Below are 21,524 nucleotides of genomic sequence, written 5' to 3'. Positions count from 1 at the left end.
GAAAAAAGCTATGGTAGATTACTACCTTTTTTTTCCCCCTTACACATAACTAGTTAAATAGTTAAAGGGAGGCAAAAGTGAGTTTGGGGGCCACTGACAATCCAACGGGATAGATTTTAAATATCTAAGGATTCTGAACATTAATACAAACAGCTATCTAAAATAATAAAATGTTAATATCTAAAAGCTCATTTATTAATAGAAAAAATTAATGTATTTTCCCACTTCAAAAAAATCTTCCCAAGGAGCTTATGATTCTAAACTTTAATCTTTTTTTTTGCTGAGGCAATTGGGGTTAAGTGACTTGCCCAGGGACACACAGCTAGGAAGTGTTAAGTGTCTTGAGACCACATTTGAACTCAGGTCCTCCTGAGTTCACCTAGCTGCCCTCTAAACTTTAATCTTAAATCTGCACTTAATGCACAAAATCAGTCTCAAAAATTAATCCCAAATAAACTCCCAAAAGGGAGTAAAAAGTAAAAAAAGTATAAAGTATAAAGTTTTTAAGTATAAAAGTAAAGCAATTACTAAATCTAAATTATTAGAATATATGCCAATAGATATTTAAATTAAGTTACTGAATATAAAATACTATAAATTTAAAGAGCTACCACCTTCCCTAAGGGGATCTCTTCATAAAAAGAATAACATAATCACTACTGGCAGAATTAATACACTATATCACTTTAGGCTTTGCTAAGATTTTTAACAGTATCATCTCAATAACCCTGAGGTTAGGTACTATTATTATCACCTCCAGATAAGGAAACTGGGAAAAGCTGAGGCTAAGTGGCTTGCTCAGGGTCATACAGCTAGAAATATCTTAGAATTTGAACTGAAGTCTTCCCGACTCCAGACCCAGTGCTTTATGCACTGAACCATGTTTCCACTAATGGTTTAGTTGCTCGGTTTTTCTTCGCTGTCTATTCCTGTATATGCTTTACAACAGCACTAAATCCTGAGTCATTAAAAAATGAATTATATGAAGTCTTGTTTTTAAGGAGAGTACCCTTTCTATCTTCTGTGTGATTCAGCTGATACTTTCATTGCACACATATTCATTTAGCAGTCAATCATGTGGTGGAACAATCACTTGAGCATTTGTAAGAATTATAGCAAAATTCTCTTCTGTTCTCACCTGTTTCAAAGAAATCTTTATACTCTGAAGTGAGGGAGACAGGGAGAACACTTTCTTAATGATCACTTGAGAAACTCAGATCTTCTTGTCCCTGGAATTATTTACAAGTTCTTGTGCTCATCAGCCCATAAATCAAATGAACAGGTATGAGGCACAACATTTTATTTTATTTATTTATTTTTTTAATATTTTATTTTATAATAACTTTATATTGACAGAATCCATGCCAAGGTAATTTTTTTTTTTAACAACATTATCCCTTGCACTCGCTTCTGTTCCGATTTTTCCCCTCCCTCCCTCCACCTCCTCCCCTAGATGACAAGCAATCCTATATATGTTAGATATGTTGCAGTATATCCTAGATACAATATATGTTTGCAGAACCGAACAGTTCTCGTCTTGCACAGGGAGAATTGGATTCAGAAGGTAAAAATAACCTGGGAAGAAAAAAAAATGCAAATAATTCACATTCATTTCCCAGCGTCCTTTCTTTGGGTGTAGCTGCTTCTGTCCATCATTTATCAATTGAAACTCAGGTCTCTTTGTCAAAGAAATCCACTTCTATCAGAATACATCCTCATACAATATCATTGTCGAAGTGTATAATGATCTCCTGATTCTGCTCATTTCACTTAGCATCAGTAAGTCTCTCCAAGCCTCTCTGTATTCATCCTGCTGGTCATTTCTTACAGAACAATAATATTCCATAACATTCATATACCACAATTTACCCAGCCATTCTCCAATTGAAGGGCATCCATTCAATTTCCAGTTTCTAGCCACTACAAACAGGGTTGCCACAAACATTTTGGCACATACAGGTCCCTTTCCCTTCTTTAGTATCTCTTTGGGATATAAGCCCAATAGAAACACTGCTGGATCAAAGGGTATGCACAGTTTGATAACTTTTTGGGCATAATTCCAGATTGCTCTCCAGAATGGTTGGATTCGTTCACAACTCTACCAACAATGCATCAGTGTTCCAGTTTTCCCGCATCCCCTCCAACATTTATCATTATTTTTTCCTGTCATCTTAGCCAATCTGACAGGTGTGTAGTGGTATCTCAGAGTTGTCTTAATTTGCATTTCTCTGATCAATAGTGATTTGGAACACTCTTTCATATGAGTGGTAATAGTTTCAATTTCATCATCTGAAAATTGTCTGTTCATATCCTCTGACCATTTATCAATTGGAGAATGGCTTGATTTCTTATCAATTAGAGTCAGTTCTCTATATATTTTGGAAATGAGGCCTTTATCAGAACCTTTAACTGTGAAGATGTTTTCTCAGTTTGTTGCTTCCCTTCTAATCTTGTTTGCATTAGTTTTGTTTGTACAAAGGCTTTTTAATTTGATATAATCAAAATTTTCTATTTTGTGATCAGTAATGGTCTCTAGTTCATCTTTGGTCACAAATTTTTTTCTTCTCCACAAGTCTGAGAGATAAGCTATCCAATGTTCCTCTAATTTATTTATAATCTCTTTCTTTATGCCTAGGTCATGGACCATTTTGATCTTATCTTGGTATATGGTGTTAAGTGTGGGTCTATGCCTAATTTCTGCCATACTAATTTCCAGTTATCCCAGCAGTTTTTATCAAATAATGAATTCTTATCCCAAAAGTTAGGATCTTTGGGTTTGTCAAACACTAGATTGCTATAATTGACTATTTTGTCTTGTGAGCCTAACCTTTTCCACTGATCAACTAATCTATTTCTTAGCTAATACCAAATGGTTTTGGTGACTGCTGCTTTATAATATAATTTTAGATCAGGTACAGCTAAGGCCACCTTCATTTGATTTTTTTTTTCATTAATTCCCTTGAGATTCTCGACTTTTCATTGTTCCATATGAATTTTGTTATTTTTTCTAGATCATTAAAATATTTTCTTGGAAGTCTGATTGGTATAGCACTAAATAAATAGATTAGCTTAGGGAGTATTGTCATTTTTATTATATTTGCTCGGCCTATACAAGAGCACTTAAATTTTCCCAATTATTTAAGTCTGACTTTATTTGTGTGGAAACTTTTTTGTAATTTTGCTCATATAATTCCTGACTTTCCTTTGGTAGATAGATTCCCAAATATTTTATGCTATCAACAGTTATTTTGAATGGAATTTCTCTTTGTATCTCTTGCTGTTGGATTTTGTTGATGATGTATAAAAATGCTGAGGATTTATGGGGATTAATTTTGTATCCTGCTACTTTGGTAAAATTATGAATTATTTCTAATAGCTTTTTAGTAGAATCTCTGGGGTTCTCTAGGTATACCATCATATCATCTGCAAAGAGTGATAGTTTGGTTTCCTCATTGCCTACTCTAATTCCTTTAATCTCTTTCTCGACTCTTATTGCAGAGGCTAGTGTTTCTAATACAATATTGAATAATAATGGTGATAGTGGGCAACCTTGCTTCACTCCAGATCTTACTGGGAAAGGTTCCAGTTTTTCCCCATTGCATATGATGCTTACTGATGGTTTTAAATATATGCTCCTGACTATTTTAAGGAAAAGTCCATTTATTCCTATGCTCTTAAGTGTTTTTATTAGGAATGGATGTTGGATTTTATTAAATGAGGCACAACATTTTAATTATGACATATTTTCAACCTAACATGACAGAATAAGCAAAAAAAAAAAAGAGAGAGAGAGAGAGAGAGAGAGAGAGAGAGAGAGAGAGAGAGAGAGAAAGAGAGGGGGGGAGCTCATATCTCTAGATACTTTCTCATTTGTCTTCCAAAACAAAAGGTGTGCTTATTATTAATTAATATCTGTATCATTAAAAGATTTCAATTAGTGTTTCAAAAATATTATTTAAAAATTTTTTTAACAGCAAAACATTAAAAAATAAAAATAAATATGGTCTACAAAGATATTATTAAATTAAGATTCTAGTTTGCCTGATTGGTTTTATAACTTTTTTTTTTTCCCCCGCTGAGGCAACTGGGATTAAGTGACGTGCCTAGAGTCAAAGAGCTAGCAAATATTAAATGCCTGAGGTCAGATTTGAATTCAGGTCCTCTTTCCAGGGCTGCCGCTCTATCCACTACATCACCTAACTGCCCTGTTTTTTAAATAATTTTTTAGTGAAATTATTAAGCCTCTGAAATAAAAGCTATATAGAACAAGCTAAAGTAATCTCAAGTGGTCTCTAATCTTTCTGGATCATGCATCCATAACAAAGAAAAATCTTTTTTGAGAAAAGACCCTAATGTATGCATTCATAAATTATTCAATATGCTAGTTGTTATTAACATATTGTGTACATTAGAAAAAACATACAAGACAAACTTTAAAAGGCTGACATAAAGGTGAAATAAATAGTATGTTTTTAAAAAGGGAAGGTTTTTTTTAAATGAGAGCAATGTGACTGAATGCTGTTTTTTAAAATCTTGGTTTAACAGTTTATAATTCAGTTACTTCAAAGGCCTGTTTCTAAAGCTGTTTATTTAAGCACTTGGATTTCACGGCTGTTTATAGCTGAAAAGACGCTTCCCAAGGAAAGGATCCAAAGATTTCAATGGAATAAATGTACTACTGACCATGTACTTTTTGACCAATCAGGGAAAGGTTTTTGGTGAAATTCAGCTTTTAAATATCCCTCTTATTCATGTCAATCATCCTTGCAAACTAATTAAATGTGTTGCATTTTTTTTTTTAAACAAATGGGTTCAAATTTAGACTTTAGAAGATTTTAAAAATCTGGGCATGTTTTCGAGCTGTTAAAATGTTAACTTAGGAGAAAAGTGACACATGTATATGCTTTTTGTCAGTAAAAGCTCATGTATTTTTCAATGTCTTATTAATTCTGATGGCTTCATGGTAGTATTAACTAATGTTTCAAGATACCATATAATTTAGGGCAAGATTCATTGTTAAAAACCAGCGACCATAAGATCTAGCTTTCCAATAATTTTCTTGCTAATTATTTTAGTTGACTCTTCACTGAGTACCCTGAGATACACTCATCCACTTTGTCGCTGAACCTCATTAGTATTTCTCTTTCAGGAGAGCCAAGTTTGGCTATTCTGGTCACTTTGAGGTAATGAGAATTACATCACACTGTTAGCTAATATAATTTCCTTCCTACTTCCCAGAAGAACTTAAAAAAAAAATCCAATAAAAAACTCCACAGCTCCTTAATCATCAACTATTAATTATATCTGGATTATTCTAAGTTCTAAAGGGATGGTTCCCAAAGACATCCTCATGGAAATCTCACTGGCACATCCAAGATCCAACTTACCCTTGCTGTCTATACTCCATCTGGGAGTAGGTAGAAGCAGGTTTTGCCAGCCAGAAAGGCTTTCCTCCAGCCCAGCCCAGCCAGGTCAAGTCAGGTCATGACCAATCTAACTCTCTATTTTATCAACCTTCTTTTGTTGCCTCTTGCCCAGACATTGTCTTCTCCCCATTCTACTTCCCCAATACTATCTCAATTAAGACTCTCCCAGGGACAACTCCTTTCTCCAATAGTGGGAAGGCAGATCTCTTGCTAGTATCACTCAAATGAGCAAGGAATCATTACCCACAGCCCTTATGAAAAGATGGAAGATCATGGGGTCTAGACACCTGTTCTGCCACTGCAACTGCAGAGGGTCTACCTGCTACTATCTCCTCCAGATCTTAGAGGCATGGACACCTTCCTACATCCTTAGATGTCTGAGCCTTTCTGTTCACTCTTTAATTAACAAATAAGGAGACAAAACAACAACTTTCCTAAAGTCAAAGTGCTGGTTAATGACACAGTTGGGGTAAATATAGATTCTATGGCTCCTCACCTTCTGTAACTCACTCTTTCCCCATGAGAAAAAATTCCCATGCAGTACAATTCTTAATTGAAATGGGAAAATAGAAGATACTTTTTAAAATCACTTCATTTAGCAGAAGAGAAGATAGCACCTAGAAAAGTAACTTGCCAGTGAGGAGTGGAAATGCTAGTTTAATCTAGAGGAGGTTGTTCCAAATGCAGATTTATATGGTATCTCATTTGAAGGGCATAAAGATGGGAAGGAGAAGATGGCTATTATCTGGACAGCTGTTGAATTAAAGTGGACTTGTGTAAACAGTTAAACTTCAATACTAAAACCAAAACAAAAGTATGCTTTGTCTCCTTAAGAGAAATGGAACAGATCTGCTTCCCCACCCAACTTTTCAGCCCATCTTCTTTAAAAATTGCAGCATGATATGTGAAAGATTGAGCTCTCAAAAGTTTCTGTGGCAATTTATTTCTTCACTTTCACCAAAAAGTTATGCAAGACCATAACATGCTTTTGGATGTGGGATCAGTCCAGTTTGAGTGCGTCTAAATCTATTCTAATAAAAGGAGCTTCTTCTAGTATTAGAAATATGGAGCCATGAAAAAGAGGGACAATTTCAGAAATCAATAATAATTTAACAGACTTGTTCATGTTTTACTATCTATATGTGGGCTTTCAATAATGTTGAATAAGTAAAGATTCACCCAACCAACAATAATGTTATAATGCAATATTAGATCTGGAAATGAGGCAATGTTCACTAATTACACATTCCTAGTTCATTAAAATAAATTCAGGAATTAGCAATTATCGTTTGGAATCTAAAGAGCAGAGTTAAGGCAAAACAAAACAAAACAAAACACAACAAAAAAATTAAATCCAAATCTACAAATTCAAGTGAAAATTCCAACAGGGGAAAAATGTGACTCATAAAAACAGAGCCTTTAAAACCAATCTAGTTCTATAATAAGGATGCCATTTTTAAACATCTTGTTAATCATATATCAGAGATATGACTAAATTATCTAATATTGACTTAATTTAATTCTAATTCAAATAACTAGCAGTCTTGCCCATCCACACAAGTCACTGTCAAGATTTTTAATGTAAAGGAGTAAGTTTGGCAATTAGTCACTGCATTCAAAGTGGTTGTTCTATTCTTGTCAATAAAAGTAAGGATGAGATACCTAAGAAAGGTCATCAAGCACTCATTCTATATCTTATTAGGGATAATTTAATGAATTAAAAATCAATCCCAGGTAAGGATACATAAATTTCCAATCCAGTGTGGCTGTGACTCAGTGCAGTATCATGTAAAGAGGATTGGATCTGGTTATCAGAGGAGGAGAGGCTTGCTCAAACCCTGGCTGGCTCTTGTGTTGTTAGCCATAAGTCACTTAACCTCTTGGTCTTGGATTTCTTCATCTGTAAACTAAGGGGGTTGGCCTACATGACCTTTGAGCCCCTTTCTAATTGTCAATCTTTGATTCTGTGAATGTGCCGCAGGGATCGAAAGGTCAGAACACCCTAAGGATTTATGTCTCCCTTACCCTAATGGAGAGCTGTACTCCTAACTCCCCCGTTAGGCAGCTATTATGTCACTGTGGACAAATCACTAACTTTCCGCATCCTAATTTTTTAAGATGGTGATAAGAACATCATCAACCTCCAAGATAATGAGGATCACAAGAAATGAAGGTAACTTTCTACTATTACTTATCTCCATTAATGCACATTGCAATCTTCTGAAGACTAGTGTATTTTATGAGGAGTGACCTTTTCAGGTGTGTAAATTTTCTCCCTGGATGCTATTTAATCACCAATTATTCTGACTGGAGAAAAGGACAGAATGAAATGGGACACGAGGGAGAAAAAAATGACCTTAAAACTTGAAAAAAAGAAAAAAGGAAGAAAAATTATGACCATAATGTAAGTTGAGGGGAAAAAAATGTCCTTAGCAAAAATAAAACACAAAGAACTCTACCACCTAAGTGTCAGCCAGAGTTTTGCTATTGTAACTAGATTAGGTAGCAAACAAATACAGACTCTTTAATACAGTACCCCAAACATAACAAGAAAGAATCCTTAATGGGCAGACTTTATGGTTAGCTCACACTCCCTGTTACCAAGTGGGAGGGAGAGCTGCAGGCACAAATAAAGAAAGGTGTCAGCAAGTTATCCGCATGGCCACATGTGTGGCTGGAGGTTAGGCTAGGCCTACCAGGCATGTAAAGAAGCAGTTGCTGAAGAATTCAAGTATGACTGGCATGTCTCATAATTGTGAGGCTCATTCAGAGTAAAGAACTTCACCATCTAGGTGGTGAAGCAACCATTGAGGAGACATACCCACTGGCCTTAGCAAGTATGGCTCTCAGGACTCTTTGAAGAAGCAGAGTGCCTGCCACCAGAGACCCTGGCCCAGCCTCAGAAATGGATGGAGTTAAGTATTACTCTGTGCCTTGCTAAAGATTAGTGGGCTTGCCTGACCTGTAGCTGCAAACGCCTGTATGTTGTGAGCTTCTCAAAAGCAAGGACTGATTTCTTTTTTCCAATGTTTAACATGATCTTTAATAAAGGCATCTCTTAATAAATTCAATACTTAGCATGACCCTTATTTTCATTTGTAAATTCATTCAGAATCAAGAACTCTTTAATCCAGACTTGCTGTCATTGTAAAAAAAAAAAAAAAAAAAAAAAACCACCCAAAAAAAACCACTTCCATCTCAGTTTTCTGATCTCTAAAATATAACACCTACAACTTTCTTCACATATGAAATCATACTATTTTAATAGGAATTATTAGCATAACAGAATAGTGTTAGATAGTAAACTTCAATATTTCTTTTATTAAATACTAGTCAGTTCTAGGATTTTAAAATCAATAGTACTCATGAATGTGACTCTAAAGGCTATAAATAAAATTACTTGCCAAGAGAGTCATATATATCCTCTGGAATCTCATATCATGTATGATATAGTATATAAATTAGAACTCTAATCTGTTTTAGTTTTATTATTATTATATGAGTCAATTACAGATTTCCAAGCACAGTTTCATCACACTGCTTTACTCTAAAATACCTTTCCTTCGGTCACAAAAAAGGAGAGCATGAGATTGGAGAAAGGACAGAGGAAGAGTCGGGGTTCAAGGGATATTCTGCAATTCACATGTGCACAGAGCTAACAGGGGCCAGGGAGAAATGGGTTCAGAAAGTAAAGTGAAAAGTTTTACAGACAAAAGTAAACTACACTAATTATTTAGAGCAGAATATTTAATAAGTGCATGAAAAAAAGCACTTAAGTTTTTCTATAGATGGATTTCTCTAGTTGTCAGGGGAGGACTCATGAAGGCCATGGTAGGAGACCTGGATCATAAAGAATAGGAAGCATTTTGTTGCATTCTCTAAGCAAGTGAACCGTCAATACAAAACTGCAAAAGCAATACAAAAAAGCAAATAGGTCTGGAGTAAAGTCATACCTAGAGAGACTAAGGATCTGAGTTAGAGAATGATACTTAGGGCTAATGATTGAGTCCTGGACAGTATTATCAGCATGGGGCAAAACTGGAGAGAAAATTAGGAAGGAGAGAACTATCTAAGAATATAGAAAAAGGAGAGAGGGAAAGAAGCAAGAGTCAAAGAGACCAAGAGGAAGATAGTTTTAAGAAGGAATAGTTAACGTCATTGAATGCCACACAGAAGTTAAGAAAAATGAAGTCTGAAAACTTCAATGGATTTAGCAATCTTTAAGTCACTGGTAATCTTTGAGCAGTTTCGGAGGAATGGTATGAATTATGGGGTGCCTGAAAAGATTAATTCATAAGGAACTTGATCAGATTGGAGTTAGAACCCAAAATCATGGGCCACAATAATGCTTTACACTACAAAACATAGTTGTAATTCAAATCATCCTTCTAGTGAACAATCATTTCAATTAGTAGTTATCCCTTCTATATTGCGGGGTTTAGAGGCAAGGTCTGTGATCTGGAAAATTCATAAGAATTTTTTGGCCCTCTCTTCGAGAAAACGTCTGAATTATTATGGTTTAAAAGATAAAATATGCTGATATTACAAAACATGTATTTTATGCAATTCTGAGTTTCTAGACTTGTTCTGTGTTGTCTGCTGGAATTCTTATGCTGTCTGGAGCTTCTGCAAAACTCCCCCAAAATTCTCATTTAATTTCTTATGCTGATCTATGATATACTGTAATCTAAACAGTGCAAGTCATGATGTTGAGGGGACAACTGTGATTCACATAAACAAGAAGAAAAATATTTTGCTCCTAAAAAAGGATATACTGGAGGAAATATACTTTTACCACCCGGTTTAAAGAAATAACTAGTTACATAAAGAAAATCAAAGTACTGTAATGCCATAAGGGTTGAAATTGCCCAATTTCAGCAGCCTGGTTTAGGGGTCAGAATGCTAGATTTAAACTTGTCTGGGATGATGGAATAGGCACCAAAGTTGTACTTCATCCCCACTTGATCTGAACCGATAAGATACTATGGAACAGGAACTTGGGAAGAGCAACTTATTCAGATGACAGGCAACTTTTTCAAGTAATTCTACATGTGATCATGTGAGAAGAAACCCACTTGAATTCGCTCTTCTCCATCCCTCTTGGCTATGACAGGCAACTTTTTCAAGTAATTCTACATGTGATCATGTGAGAAGAAACTCACTTGAATTTGCTCTTCTCCATCCCTTTTGGGATGACAGGCAACTTTTTCAAGAAATTCTACATGTGATCATGTGAGAAGAAACTCACTTGAATTCGCTTTTCTCCATCCCTCTTGGCCTTGGTCCTATGGGCACCCTGCTGTGTATTTGAGTGGAATCTAAGGCAACTGATATTATATAATTCTAAGGCAACTGGCATATGAAGGAAAAATCCCTAAGATAAAGTAACCTAAGTTAACCAAGAAAAATCTAGGCTAAATATTGAAAGAGACTTCCAAGGATTGAGACCCTGACATAAGATGGTGTAATACATAAGAGAGCTAGGCCTGGAATCAAGAAGTCAACCTGAGTTCAACTTGGGACACAGATACTAATTAGCTGTGTGACCCTGGGGCAAGTCACTTAGCCTCTGTTTGCCTCAGTTGTCTCATCTGTAAAATGGAGATAATCATGCCTCCTTCCTAGAGTTTATTGTGAGAATCAAAATAACTGCAAAGCACATGGTACAATGCAGGGCACATGTTAGCTATTATTATGTATTTATGCTATTTTGAATAAAAAGAATCCTAAAAGTATTAAGACAATCTTGAATGATTATGAAATCATAATTGCCAAGTTGTATAGTATTTTACTCTTTAAGACACCTCATATAACTTCATTTGATATTCACAGCAGCCTCCCAAAGTAGGCAATGCAAGCAAGAACCTCACTTGTCTGGGTGAGAACTCGGACTATGGCTGGTTCAGGGTCCTGTGTGAGGTTGGCAAGTGGAAAAGCCCGGACTCAATGTTTCCTGATGTGAAGTTTCTTGGGAGCCATGACCTGATCCTTCTCTCTAATTGTATCCCCAGTGCTTGAGGAACTGGCTTTCAAGTGCCATCTGATGACTGAAGTTCTATACTCTTAAAATCACTTAGGTCTATAAGTCATGGAAATCTTTGAGGTAGAGCCATCTAGCTCAGCCCATATATGTAAACAACACCAGTAGTTAGCATTTAGAGAGCTTTAAAAGTTTGCAAAAATTCAACAACTGGCCCTACCAGCTTTGCTTGAAGCCCTTCCATTTAAGGGGAACCCATTACTTTATGAAGCAATCAATAAGCATTTATTAACTGCCTACTAAGTTTCCAGGTACTGTACTTCATACTTCACTGGGAGAAGCCCCAAAGGTTTTCAGTCTGCCTCACACCAAGCCTAACTTTGTAATCCAGCTGAACTGGGACAGGCCATTCCATGAACTCAGTGTTTACTCCATCACTCACCTCCACGTGTAAGGTACTAGACTATACTTTGAACCAACTGCTTTTCAGAAGCCCTACCAATTTTCTAGATCCATCCTGGTACCTCTTCTTTACTTGATTTCTCAAGTTGTTTGTTGGTAATTGCTCTCCCACTTCAATAGTTCTTTAACTACACTTTTTGTGAATCTGTTTTAGCTGCCTGAAGGGCAAGTACTGCTTTTCAGTACAATCAATAAAGGTGCTCAGTGAATTAAGGTCTAGATTCTAGTTCTGGCTCTGCCACTAACCCACGTACATCCCCAGATAAGTCAGCTTGGTCTTCTGGTGGACTCAGCTCCCTCATCTGTCAAATGAGAGGGTTGACCAGATTATTTCTGAGGCTCTTCTAAGTTTAGTATTTCTATGCGGTTTAATTAGTGGCCTTGTGAATTTATCCTCAATGGAACCTCAGGATCTCCCAAATCTTTCTATAGCATTCACAACAAGAGGCATGGTTAGCCTAGGCCTCCAGACCTTCCTTGCCCATGTTGGCACTTTATATTAAGGCTTGTCTCTAGTTCCTGGCTCTGAAGGCCTCCAGAGGCAAGGAATTTCTCGAGCAGGCTCCTCAGACACCCTCTGGATAACAGTGCCATTCCTAAAAGGTACCAGTACTAATAACTGCTCTATTTGTGATCTGACCCAACCAAGTATATATAGTAGGACTATCATCTCCTCACTTCCCTAACCTGAAACATTGTTCCTCCCTGAATACAGCCTAGGAACAATCTGGCCTTTGGGTTATCACATTACATGGTATTCCATGCTTCTATGAACAGAAGGGAGAGCAGTACCTTTCACCTTTATCACTGCTGTTCTTAACATTATCAAGAACCAAATCTTAATTGTTTCATCATTTTTAAGAGAAGGTAATTTGGCTTTCAATCCAATGTATGACTGTAATCCTTTCAGTTCCATTTCTATCTGGTCAATCTATGGCTAAATCACTACACAGAATTACCTCTCTTTAAATTCTTGCAGATACTGAATATAGCAGTAGAAAACCAATTCTATTACAATATTTGAGCTGAGCCATTTGAGCTTCTGTGCCCAGCAGGAGGTCAAAATGTCAAATTCTAATTGCTTTACATTACCTACAATACAAGCAGCATTTGGAAATATCAACTCTTCTTTCCATAGAATTATTTTAGCCAACCTAAGTGAGGAGGTTGTGTGTCAGAAGAGAAGGGAGACCAAAATCTTTTGAGTCAAGCAGTAACAAGTGATAGGAAGGCCATGTGTTCCAATCCTGACCCTAACATTGCTATCCTTATGATTTGTCCAGATCCCCTCACCTGTAGGAGCCTTTTTGGACTATAAGATCTCTAAGGTACTTAAATCTATGATTCTATGAATTGCCTTCTCTCCTACTTACTCTTATCAAAACAATCAACAATCTAGTTTTATTTTTGTATTAACTTTGACAGTGTAGTAAGACTGAAAGATCACTGGACACACAAAAGCCCCAGGTTCAAATTTTAGCATTGCTATTACCTAATAATGACAAGTCATTTAATTTCTTAGGGCCTGTTTCCTCATCTGCAAAATGGGACAAGGGGTCCTTTTCTGGCATGAAATTTATGATCCTATGATTATATCTATCACCAAGTTAGATATAAGAAAACTTAATGAAGCCAACAAAACTCTAGAAGCAATTTTCTGGGCATTAGAATGAGCATAATTTTATTTTTAAAATCCCAGTGAACAAAGTGCTTATGTAAAGAGGACAATAAATACTAGTTGAGCAACTAAATTCTTAGGTGATGTGTATGAAGGGCTGACCTTATAATTTATTATGGGAAAAATGGTTTACAGACTTACTAAATGATATATACACTCAGGCAACTTCTTCATAATAGTTTCTACTACTGGGTTTATCTTTAGTTACTGAAGAATGCTTCTACCTCTAAGTATGAGCATTCTAGAAGGGATAAGGGGGGCTCCATTCAGCTTTGGCTTTAGAAAATTCTTCCTTTTCTGACTATTAAAATGCATTTTTTCAGTTCGCTTAGAAGTTAAATCTCCCCCATTACTGGAATTCTCCAAACAGCAGCTGGATGACCACTTTTGTCAAAGATTCATTAAAGGCTGGACCACAGTACTTCTGCGATTCCTTCTAACTCTTGATTTTTTCTCATTTTTTTTTAGCATGATAGATTCCATGTTTTAAGTTAATTATAATTTAATGACTACTTTCCTGTTTTATTCACCAATCCATATATTGTAGTAATTATTCCAAAGTGAAATATTGAAGAAAAAAACTTAGGAATAGAAATTTTTTTTTTAAATTATGCAAATATTCTCGTCAAACTAGGAGTGGCCATTTGTTTAATGGGCACACAAGCATTAGAATAATAAGATTTAGAAATCATCTCATCTGATCTGGTAAATTTAGTTGAGAAAACTGAAGACCAGAGTTAAAAGAATTTCTCCACCTACAAACAATTCCAGCATGTATAATCACTCCCTTTATAATAGATGGATGTATTTGCTCAGTTTATAGAGAATTAGAATGGAAGGTCCTTGAAGGAACTTTTCCTTTTGTCTTTCTACCATCAAGACCCAGCACATTCCTGTGAAGACCGAGTTAGCATCGTGGATGCCTTAGAATCAGCCTGAGTCAGGATAAGCAAAAGTCCTTGGTCTTTAGGGGTAGAAGTGAACAGGATGGACACAATCTCCAGGACCTTCCTTCTCTTCATCTACCACCAAAGTGATTCTGGCTTATCTTACTCCACCCCCCCCAATCCTTCCCATAATTCTCTATATATACCAAAAGATTGAACCAGCACAAAATAGTGGGAAGGGCCACTTTCCAAGCATATGCTATTGTCCAATCGGTAATTAGCCTTAAGTGCTCGGTTTTCTGACCTCAGTGCATCAACTCAAGAGTTTCAGCCCTTTACACATTCCCTTGTACAAAACTGATGTATGTTTGCCAAATTGAAATAATACATTTATAAAGCAAATTCATTTTTACCAGAACAAATCTCAACTGAAAATTGTATCTTGATTAAAATAATTTCTCCCAGTATTAGGAAGTCAATAGTTTCATAAAATGTCAAAATCATCACTTCTGCCATTCTTAATTTGAATAAAGGCTGAAATTAGCTGAACCTAATAGTTTAAACAAAAGACACTTGACACTTCTACTTGTATCTAACAGCTACTATACATCTTCAAATGTCTGTATTGCTATTTCTCTAAAGAATCTGAATTTTATATTAGGCTAAGTCAACTTAACTTCAGAAAGCACAATAATCTGGAGGCTTGCCAGTGGGCCTTTTTACAAGTTTCTCTCAGATAAGCAGAGAAGCCAAGAACAGCTTGCGGCATGTGAAGGAACTAAAAGTAACTATTGTCTCTTGTTTTCCTGGTTCCTTGTACTGATCATACATGTTTCTCCCGTGTGGCAATGAGGATCTTGTATCCGCATTATCCAATCCCAGATTTAGAGATCAGTAGCTGGGGGTTGGCTCCTATTTTGGTCTGTCTAGGGATGATTCAGACATGTTTTAAATTCACTAAACAAAATCCATAGGATAACAAAGGTAACTAAATATGTGGAAAGTTTTAAAATATTTCCAGGTTCTCAGGCTTAAAAGCCCTGAGGTAGCAAAACCTTTTTCATTTTTTACAAAAGCAAACTGAAGCCTAAAATTGGTAGACATTCCAAGTCATGTGGGTAATAAATGGCAGAACTCAAATTTGAATCCAGTGTATGAATCCCAAGTTCCTTCTTCTATATATTAATGCTCCTATACATTAATACTAATCAAATAACTTAGTTCTATAAATTGGGCACTCTTGTTATTACTGTAGAAAACTCCTACAAGGCATCTTGATGAAGTGAGCTACTCATCTTCCCTTCTGAGAAGGCACAAAAAAGTTAAAACAGTCCAATTTGGGGTTTGGCTGGATAAATGAAAGTTTCCTAATTTCTGTGATCTTTAGAGTCAGCTTCCCAGATAAGATTAATACTTGTTAGCAAATTGTTTAAGTGAAAACTGGCTTTAACTGAAAATTACTTAAAGTAAAACACTAAATTCTATGAATTTTCCCAGCTATTAATAGTAAGCAGTAGAGCAGTTAGCCACAAGTCCCTATTCTGTGGCACAGACTGTTACCCTGGGCAAACCATTCAACCTCAAAAGGTTCCAGGCAAGGCTCGAATTGCTAAATGCCAATTTCCAGTGGTAGACTGAAGATGACCCTTCTAAATCAATGATATCACAGATCCTTTAAAATCTCTTTAAAATACCAAGTGGCACAGCTAGAAAATTTTGTCCTCTGTTTTTCCCTGCTAAATTAAGAAAAAAAAAAAATAAAGACTTTCTTACCCTGTACTAATTCAAAAATAAAGGAAACCCCAAGTGCAGGCAATTATGTGGGCAGCATTTCTCATATTCATCTATAAATATCTCTTGCTGAATTAACCAAAAGCAGGATTAGGCAGGAAGGAGCAGCAAAGTTTATGACACTTCTGGGTTGGTGTCTTAATAGCTCCTTCTGTGTGGCTTCAGTCTCTAGGTGTAAGTGGATTTCTGTGACTTTGCTTTTTAAAAATGTGTGTGCATTTATATGTATGATCACATATATCACAGTACTTTAATTGCAGTGAGCTGCCAAACAAAATGTCTGTGTCCCTCTCTTTTGTAGCTATTTTAAGACACTGTAACAGCTATCCATAGTGTGACTTCTGTTCTCTCCTATAAGAACTTGGATTGAGCTCTTGCTTTACAATTCAGATAAAGTTAGAATTAATAGTAGCTAGGTTAAGCTTGGTGCTTAAATTGAAAATGTATATAAATAAAAAAATTCAAACATATCTCACACTATAAACAATTCACTTCATATTCATGTCATAGTCATAATACTTTAAAAAATGAAAGCACTCTAAAAGCTGCATTGCTTAATCAAGTGAATTGTATTGGTTAAAAATTGTAAAAAGTTTGTGAATTCTCTAGTCAACACAAATTTTATGATAATGTAAATGAAGTTTTTATTTTATTTTATCTAGGCTCTTCAAATCCTGAACCTTGGTTCCATTCTCCAGTTGTCTCCAGTACAGGGCAGCAAGGTTTTACAAGCATTAACCAGAAGAGCTGACATAAGCAGGTAACCTGTACTAATATTTATGTAACCAGTAATAAATACTTTGCAAGTTATCAAAAAAGACACCGTCTCATTTGGTTGGACTAAAGGAGTTTAAAGTTCTAAGTAATTTAGCCTTCAAAGACGGAAGGTATTAACAAAAGTCCTAGTTCCATTCAAACCAGCCCTCAGGAGCTCAGAGTTCTTGAGTCTGCAGTTAGAGCACAAAGGCATTTCACCACAAGTACACATAAATCATGCCATGAAACTAACCGTCATTTCACTCTCCCACACCTGGGAAATAGCTCATCACTCAAATTTCCAGACACCAGAGTTCTTTTGCTGTAAGTTGAAACTCACTGAAATATTTATTTTAATCTTTCAAGTCCTCTAAGTTGCATCTTTAAGCAGCAACCTTGACATGTAGAATTATCACTTCTTTGCTCTTCCACACCTGTAAGGTCAGGTGCCAAAAACAAAGTTCTCAAAAAATTTGTAGCCTGTACACCAGGTGTTTATGCCATAAGAACATATCTCACACTAATTTTTATTCCTCCTTGGCTCTTAATTAAGATTGCATCTGGAGACTTGTCTCCCTAATCCCTAAAGATAATGGATAACATTTATATAGCGCTTCAAGGTTTACAAAGGACTTTACATGTTAACATGATGAAAAGTGCTGGTTTAAAAAACAAAACAAAACCAAAAAAAAAAACACCCCAAAGCAAAACCAAAACCCCATTCCCTCCAAAAGAGAACAAGCTGGCCAAATGCCCCACCCCCTTCCTCCAACAGGCAGGGAAAATATCAATTCCCGGTATCTGCCTGAATTCTGGTCTATCTGGCAACAATCCGTGATTAAAAAGTAGTTTAAAGACACTAGGGGAAGGGAGATGTTGCTGAGCGCCTAGACCAAGAGCCGCCCCACTGGGGAGGGCTGCGCCAGCAAAAGCTCCTAAACTCGGCATGATGGAAGGAAAGGAAAGAGGGATAAGAGAAGGGATGTCAGGAGGAAGGGGAAGGGATGCAAGGAGGAACAGACGGAAGGAAGGAGGAAGGATGAAAAGGGGGGAGAGGAAAGAGGATTAAGAGGTAAATTAGAAGGCTGAGAGAGGGAGGGGAACGGATGGAGAGAGAGAGAAGAGACACGAGAAGGGCAAGGCTGGGGCGCGGAGGGGAGGGAGAAGGGGCAGACGGGATCCAGGAGTGCAGGGAGGGCCCCTGGAAACGAGGGATGGCAAGGCTCAAATTCAGGCACCCGTGAGCCCGGAGGACAAAGGGCGGTTCAGGCTTTGTGTGGGCCCCAGAGGCCGGGCTCGGACGCTGGGCTCCCAGGCCAGGCCAGCGAGGGTGGGGAGGCCCTCTAACGCCCGCTAACCCCCGCACTACCCCATCTTCCCGCCCGTTTCCCCTTCCACCACACCGCCCGCGCGCCCCCCCCCCCCTCACCGGGCCCGTAGAACTTGCTGCCTTTGGTCACGTCGAACACTTTGCCGTTGACGGCGAGCAGGATGCGCGGCGTGCGCGTGCCGTCGTACTGGCGCAGCTGCTCCAGGGTGAAGTCGCGCTTCTTCATGCGCGGCAGCGAGGCGGCTGGGCTGTCCGGACTAGCCCCGGCGCCCGCGCCCAGCCCGCGCCGGACCCAGCGCACCCACAGCCGGTAGGCCCCGAGCAGCACGAGCAGCACGAGCAGCACGTTCAGCAGCATCTCGCCGCCGCTGCTGCCGTCGCTGCTGCCGCCGCCCGCGGGCCACAGCGTCCAGCCACCGCCGCTGCCGCCGCCGCCCTCCTCCGCGCCGCCCGCCGGCGCCTCGCCGCCGGCCTCCCCGCCGCCGCCCCCGCCGCCGCTGCTGCTGCTACTACTATCACTGCCGCCGCCCAGGGTGCCGAGCTTCAAGTCCCCATCGCCTGCCGCCATCACTGTCCGCCCGCCCCGCCCTCTGACCCGCCCCTGACCCCGCCCCTCAGGGGGTCTCTCGACCAATGGCAACGTGCTGGGGGAGGGACCGTGGCCGGGTCACGATCGCACGGGAGGGGGCGGGGCGGAGACGTTGGGCCAGCCCGCCCACCTCGAGTCCGCTCCTCCTCCGCGGCGCTCGCGCACGCCACGCTGCCCCACCCACATCGTCCCATACTTCCCTCCTCTCCTTCCTTTCTCCTTGGGATAGGGAGGAGGGACTTCAACCGCCAGTCGCGAGGAGGGGGCGGGGTGCAAGCTCTAGGTGCGTAGCGCCACGCGTCCCTCCTCTCTCCATCTCCGGCCCCACCCAGTCCCTCCCACCCAAGGGAACCTCCGCCCTTTGCGCATGCGCAGTTTCTGCCTGCTCCCTTCCCACCCCCTCTATCGTACTAGTTTGGCGCTTGCGCGAGTTGGAAACTCGGACTGTAGTGGTGCTTCCCGCGGTCTGTGATCGTTTCTGGGCTTGCTGGGAGAAGGTGGGTGGAGCTGGAGAAGCGCAACTCAAACGAGGTCGTCGGGAATCAAGTCCTGCCTGTCCCTCCTCATTTTACTGATTGGGAAACGTTGGCCCAGGGAGGCCGAATGACTAGTCCTAGAATCGTATGTGACCCCTAGTTCTGGGACTCCAGATGACGTCCGTTTGCATATGTTCTATCTATAATCATGCATAGATGGATCTGCAGTCCGCCGAATGAGCCAGCCTTATGGCCTTAATCCTAGGGTCGGCTCCCCATCCCCTACTCGCCGCTCTCAGAGCTTTTGCACTTTTCCCACGCTTGCAGTACCGTTCTTGCTCACTGCCATCCCCCAGAATCCCGGGGGAGTGGGTGGTGATCACTAGGTGCTAAGTGACACGTGGTAAAGTCTACCCCCTCACTGGTGCTATTTGGTATGTCTATCCACGTTAGAATGTAAGCTGTTTGAGGGCAGGCCTTGAGTTTGCTGGTATTTGTATTCTCAGTCTGCACATCCTAAGTATTTAATAAATGCTTGTGGACTGCTCTGTGCCACGCCACCCAGTTCTCTGGTATCTATTTCGTATATTTAAAGACCCCCAAAATAAGGGCCTCGAGGGCATGAACTGCTTGTCTTCGGGGCCCTACAGGGTCCATTTCGGGCTCCCGGACTTTAATTCGATCCTGAGAAGTTAGGAAACTCGCCTGGGGCTGTATAGCTCTCGCCTCCGTGGGGAGGCAGGAGAAGAAGAAGAGGGGGTGCTCTGTGTTGGGTGGGGTCCCCCGGGGGGGAGAGGATGTCAGTCTGGACGAGGTTAGGGCCCCCTGGGAGGCTGCCTCTGCCCCTCAATCCTCCTCTACTGATCCTAAGATAACCCTCTGTGAAAAATGTGTGACCAGTTAAAAACTTTTAAACTCCAAACTCTATAGTTTGCTAAAAGAAACTGTGCATATAAACTTTTAAGGAAATGTCGTTATTCACTATATCCTTTTTGTCCAATTCATAGTATTGTAGGGCTGGAAGCGACCTTAGAGATCACTTAAGTCCCCCTTTTGGTGTTGTGACACAAATCCCTCCACGTACAATTTGACAAAACCTAGAGAACTCCCCTCTTAGAATGATGATTTTAAAATTCTTAAATGAAGGAAACATTAAATTTTAGAGGGCAGTGAAAATAAAGTAATCTCTCCCCCACCCTGTCAACTTCACAGCCCTCCTCCCTACAAAATTCTGGGGTTCTGTAAATTGAAGGTTAAGAACCTTTGATCTAGACCAAACCCCCTTATTTTGTAAAGAAACCAAGGTTCCAATCTATCAGAGAAAGGCTTTTCCCAAAGTTGTTTTGCCCAAACCCTCAGGATATACAGGTAAATGTTAAAAACTTGCTTTCAAAAAAGGGTGTGTGTATGAGACACTTTAAAATTTTAATCTGCATTATTACGATTCACTTTTTTCCTTTTTGCTTTTTTGTTGATTTATATTTCTGTAAAGGTTGAATTATATGGCCATTGGCAAAAAACAAAACAAAACAAACTTAAGTATTTGCGTTGGGCATTGAGCTTAGCAGCTTTAACTTTCTAAAATTTGTTCAAGATGGATAGGCTTTCATGTACCAAGAATAGATCGTTAAACAATGACCCAATTTGAAACTTGCTGTATATACACACGCCAAAATAATATATATAATATATATATATATATATATATATATATATAGGCAGGATTGGCAACATTTCATAGACACTTTGGGGTTTTGAAATCCTATTCTCACTATAACAGAAATCCTCATTGGCCTGCAAGACCGATCAAAGGCAAAAAGTGAAATTGCTGGAAAAGATCGGAAGAAAATCTACAGATATCCTTCCACCACCCTCTTTTAAAAATTAAAATTGTATGATGTGAAGATCTTATTTTTTTTTTCTCATAGGAATAACTATGAGTATAATCAAATCACTATGGAGACTTGAGGAGAGGTTGTATTTTTATTGCGTGTCTCTCCTTTTTTTGTTTTACTATGGGTGTATGTATTTTGGTAGAATGAGGGATTTCCATAAAGACTGGAGGTAATATATCTAAATATCCCCATCACTTAAGTCTAGACCAAAAAACAAAACAAACAAACCGATTAAGGCTGATTCAGTCATTTCC

General features: G+C 38.8%; 1 protein-coding gene across 1 annotated transcript in view; it reads right to left on the bottom strand.

Moving 5' to 3' along the window:
- PGRMC2 (progesterone receptor membrane component 2) overlaps positions 1-18,893 on the bottom strand; it is a 32,835-nt gene extending 13,942 nt beyond the window's left edge. Inside the window, exon 1 of the mRNA XM_051964068.1 lies at positions 18,410-18,893. Coding sequence (XP_051820028.1) covers positions 18,410-18,878 — 469 coding nt within the window. The 5' untranslated portion in view covers positions 18,879-18,893. The remainder of the gene's footprint in view (positions 1-18,409) is intronic.
- Positions 18,894-21,524: the final 2,631 nt, after the last annotated feature.

The sequence above is a fragment of the Antechinus flavipes genome, chromosome 6, assembly GCF_016432865.1.
Source record: "Antechinus flavipes isolate AdamAnt ecotype Samford, QLD, Australia chromosome 6, AdamAnt_v2, whole genome shotgun sequence".
NCBI lineage: Eukaryota > Metazoa > Chordata > Mammalia > Dasyuromorphia > Dasyuridae > Antechinus > Antechinus flavipes.
Note: the sequence above shows the minus strand (reverse complement) of the source record. Positions and strands in the feature narration are given on the sequence as shown.